This window comes from Hordeum vulgare, chromosome 6H (genome assembly GCF_904849725.1).
Source record: "Hordeum vulgare subsp. vulgare chromosome 6H, MorexV3_pseudomolecules_assembly, whole genome shotgun sequence".
Lineage (NCBI taxonomy): Eukaryota > Viridiplantae > Streptophyta > Magnoliopsida > Poales > Poaceae > Hordeum > Hordeum vulgare.
The window spans coordinates 5,624,550-5,628,366 of record NC_058523.1 but is presented as its reverse complement, the minus strand read 5'-3'; the positions used below and the strand labels follow the sequence as shown (position 1 = coordinate 5,628,366).

General features: G+C 46.6%; 1 protein-coding gene across 1 annotated transcript; it reads right to left on the bottom strand.

Moving 5' to 3' along the window:
* Positions 1–1,818: 1,818 nt before the first annotated feature.
* Positions 1,819–3,060, bottom strand: LOC123404847 (activating signal cointegrator 1-like). Its single transcript, XM_045098794.1, has 5 exons — positions 2,750–3,060; positions 2,592–2,666; positions 2,425–2,470; positions 2,186–2,245; positions 1,819–2,073 (listed from the first exon to the last, which is right to left on the bottom strand). The coding sequence occupies exons 1-5, from the start codon at positions 3,058–3,060 to the stop codon at positions 1,819–1,821; spliced, it is 747 nt and encodes a 248-aa protein (XP_044954729.1).
* Positions 3,061–3,817: the final 757 nt, after the last annotated feature.

Sequence of the window (3,817 nt, the reverse complement as noted above, 5' to 3'; positions counted from 1 at the left end):
GGCATGGAATGAATGGTGCTTCACTGCCTCAGAGGATATAAAACTTCTGGAAGAGCCAGCCGGACGGCCAAATGTTCTTTACAGTGGTCGTCTGGTGGACCTCGTGGTTTAAAAATGGAACATTCTCAGTTAATGTCGTAGTACTCTCGGTTTAGATTAAGGAGATAATATATGCTAGTACTACAGATTGCATATGCTAGGAGTATTTTATAGTCCCCATGAGAATAGGATATCACAAATTGCGTATTGTATGCATGTTTCATTATCAGTGAGACACTTGCAAGTCATGGCACACTTGCATATGCTTAACTCGAAATTATAAATAACTTCTGAACTACGATACTGGAGCGTATCATCCAATATAATGATTATATCTAATATACTGAAGACAATAAGCTACCAACCCGACATCCATGATTAAGAACCTTGCTCCTAGCCTCCTACAGCAGCAATTCGCCTGTGCCCAAAGAATAAAGGATAGAAAAGAAGAGAAAACAAGCAATGGAACTGCAGGTCATTACCTTGATGCAGCAAAGGAGACACTGATGGGTGGTTCTGCACGACAACCCATAAGTAAATCATCACACCCTTCCTTTTGCTCATGCATGTCCTCTTATTGCAGACATGTCATGTGCCTAAGTAATAACATCATTAAGCCATCATTATTATGGCAAATTATAATTAAGCTTACAATTCTATAGCTAGCAACTATTTTATTCCAAGATTACTCCTGTTCTCTGCATATAATATTTGGAGTCTATTGGTACGATCTAGCAGTATCGTTTGCAATAGAATTTAATAGACAATCATACCTTGTGTAGACACGCCTGAAGTACGTGATTGCAGTAGCTATAACTCTGAGATAACAATGATTTAAGATCGTCGGCATCATGAGTTAATTCCAGATAGGTCTGGTGGAGAATGGACAACATATCATAAACTGGAAAAGTGAGCTATTCAATAGCAGACATTAAAAAAACTGGAGTAGCAAACATTCAGTAGCATCCATTAACAAAAATTGCAGCACTCTACATATAAAGGAGATGGGAATGCTGCTATCATTTTCATTTTTCTCTTAAAAGCAGTTAGCTTTCGGTATCACTATGTCAGTCTTGAAGTTTAACCAAACTCCACAGAAAAGTTAGAAATAAGAACTGCATGAAGAAAAGAATGAATAACACCAATAAATTAATGTGTTTGAGGTAGTAAACCAGCAATATATATATGCCAATATGTTAAAGTTTCTTAGATACAATGGTAGCAACTTAAAAAATGTAACTGTACACACTACTGTAGAACAAAATCTTGCTAATTATGGTCTAAAGAAAAAATGGGTAAGTTTGTTTGATCATTGAAGTCTACAAATAGCATTCACACTATAAACAAAGGTACAGTTAAGGAAATGGAAACAAGAAATGGAAACAAAGGTACAGTAGGGAGGTCAAGTTTGGAGTTGGAAATCTCAGGTTGTGGAACCATAACAGAGGGAGGTACTAAACTGTTCATATCCATTTGAGAGACTTTGTTGTCTGCATATCTTTCTCATCTCTCTTCTACGCCATCTGCAAAGAATCCAAATCCATGGAAGAAAAGGGTCTCTCATAGGTTGACATGAAAATATTCCCGAACAAATATGTAGCTAGCCATATGTTCTGTTCCTCCTTATAATCCTATAATTTGTACTCCACGTAAATCTGTCCATGTAGGCAATAGAGAGAAGCAGAGTACTCGCTTCATGGGCGTCAGATGGGAAGTCGTACTTGGGGGATGGAGGTGCTCCTCCACGCACTTGGCCTCGCAGCAGCGCCATACTTAGCCTCACCATGAGCAAAGGCTTGCATACGACGAGATCCTGGCAGCACTACTACCCTTCCTCGAATACTGAGTCGCGGCAGCTCTAGCCCCGGCTATCGCTGCAGAAACACTCTTAGTCTTGACCAGGGCGGACTTTGAAGAGTCAAAATTGAGAGATCCCGGCTTGAGAGACAAGGGGTTTCTGGGATCTGGAAGCGGGAACTTGACCGGCAGTGGACCTTGAACAGGCGAAAGGCCCCTGGCTTCTCCCTCGTAGACCTGCAATGTAACACAAGACGATACATAATAAGCTCAAAGATATTCATACAGTGAGAAAAGAAGGATGCAAAACATTGCTTAAATATATTAGCAGCAACCATTGGTAACTAACCCTTCTCTCCAAATTGTACACACCCTGGTAACCGCGCATCTCAAAGGGAACCACCAGCTTCTGCAGAATTCGAAGTGCATGGAAAATTGTAAAAAATAGGAAGAAGAAAACATGCATCTCAGTCTCGGTCATATAAGGTGGGTGCAATGATCAACAGCAAGGTGGGATGTGAATCTAGCCAATGACAACATAGTAATTGCGACTGACTGATACATCGGTGGTTTTGGGGGGTGTTTTACCTGCGGATTCTCGCACAGCCAGCAGAAGTCAGTCAAGCCTTCAAGCCTGACTTGCAATCAATCAATTCAAGAAGCACCATTTTAGCGATGGTTTGAGTGGGTTGTACAAATCAGTCAAGTTGCATAAATCGAGGCCATGGACAGGAGGAGAGGAAAGGGAATGAAGCTGTCTTACTGATTGAGGCACGTCCTCCCAGCAGACGAGCTCCTTGGACCTGACGCAGCCGACCACGTTGACGCACCTTGAGAATATATATATAATCGGCAATGGCGTCAGCAAGAATAGGATTTAGGAGGAAGACAATGGATGGGATTGGGATGGGACGGACCGAGGAGGCGGGATACGGGGTAGTGGCGGGGGAAGTCGATGTGGTGGACGTCGTCGACGGCGTAGATCTCCCGGTAAAAGTCCTCCATGGCGGCGACGGTGTCGGGGTCGGGCACCTTGGATGCGACGTGGATCCATAAGCGGCCTGTGACCGGCGACGGCCAGGAGCGGCCCTCCACGCGCTTGATGCCGTGCACCAGCAGCGACGCCCACGGTTGGTGCATCGTCAGGCACGGGTTCCGCAGTCCACCGCCGCTCCCGCCGCGCATCGCCGCTCCTTGTGGTCCACCGCCGCCCCCGCCGCGCATCGCCGCTCCTTGTGGCTCCGGGGAAGTCGATGTGGTGGAGGCGTGGGGGCCTTGGGGTTGGGCTGATCCGTCGGGGAGGGGGCCAACGCCGTCGCCGGAGACGAGGGAGGCGGCGTTGGAGGGGGAACCGGTGGTGACAGCGCCGGTGAGCCCCAGCAGCGACAGCGCGTCGGGCCCACGCTGCGGCTCCCTCGTCCGACGGCGGGGGCGGAGGAGGTGGAGGCGTGGGGGCCTTGGGGTTGGGCTGATCCGTCGGGGAGGGGGCCAACGCCGTCGTCGGAGACGAGGAAGGCGGCTTTGGAGGGGGAACCGGTGGTGGGCGAGGGGGACGAGATGGAGAGCGGAAGCGAGTTGGGAGTTGGGGAAGGGGGAGACGTGCGTGGGGGGTGGAATTGTGGGCTACTTTCTGGGCCATGTCGTACCGTGGGGGTGGGGGTGGAACGATGTGGCCCATGTCGTACGAGGGGTGGGGATCGAATTGGGAGGTCGAACCATAAGCGAGGTTGAACCATCACGACGGCACATCCTGCTTTAATAGTAGAGATGTAGAGTGAAAACAATATCAAACATAAGAAAGCACACAAGAAAAACAAAAAAATAAGAAAAAATAAAAACAAACAAAAATGGAGAAAAAGAAAGAAAATGAAAAAGAATGAGACAAATCTGAGAAGAAAGAATAAAGAATGAAAAATGGATAAGAAAGAACAAATGAAATAAATGAAAAAAAATGGAAAAGACTGGCTGAGTCGCCTCTAGT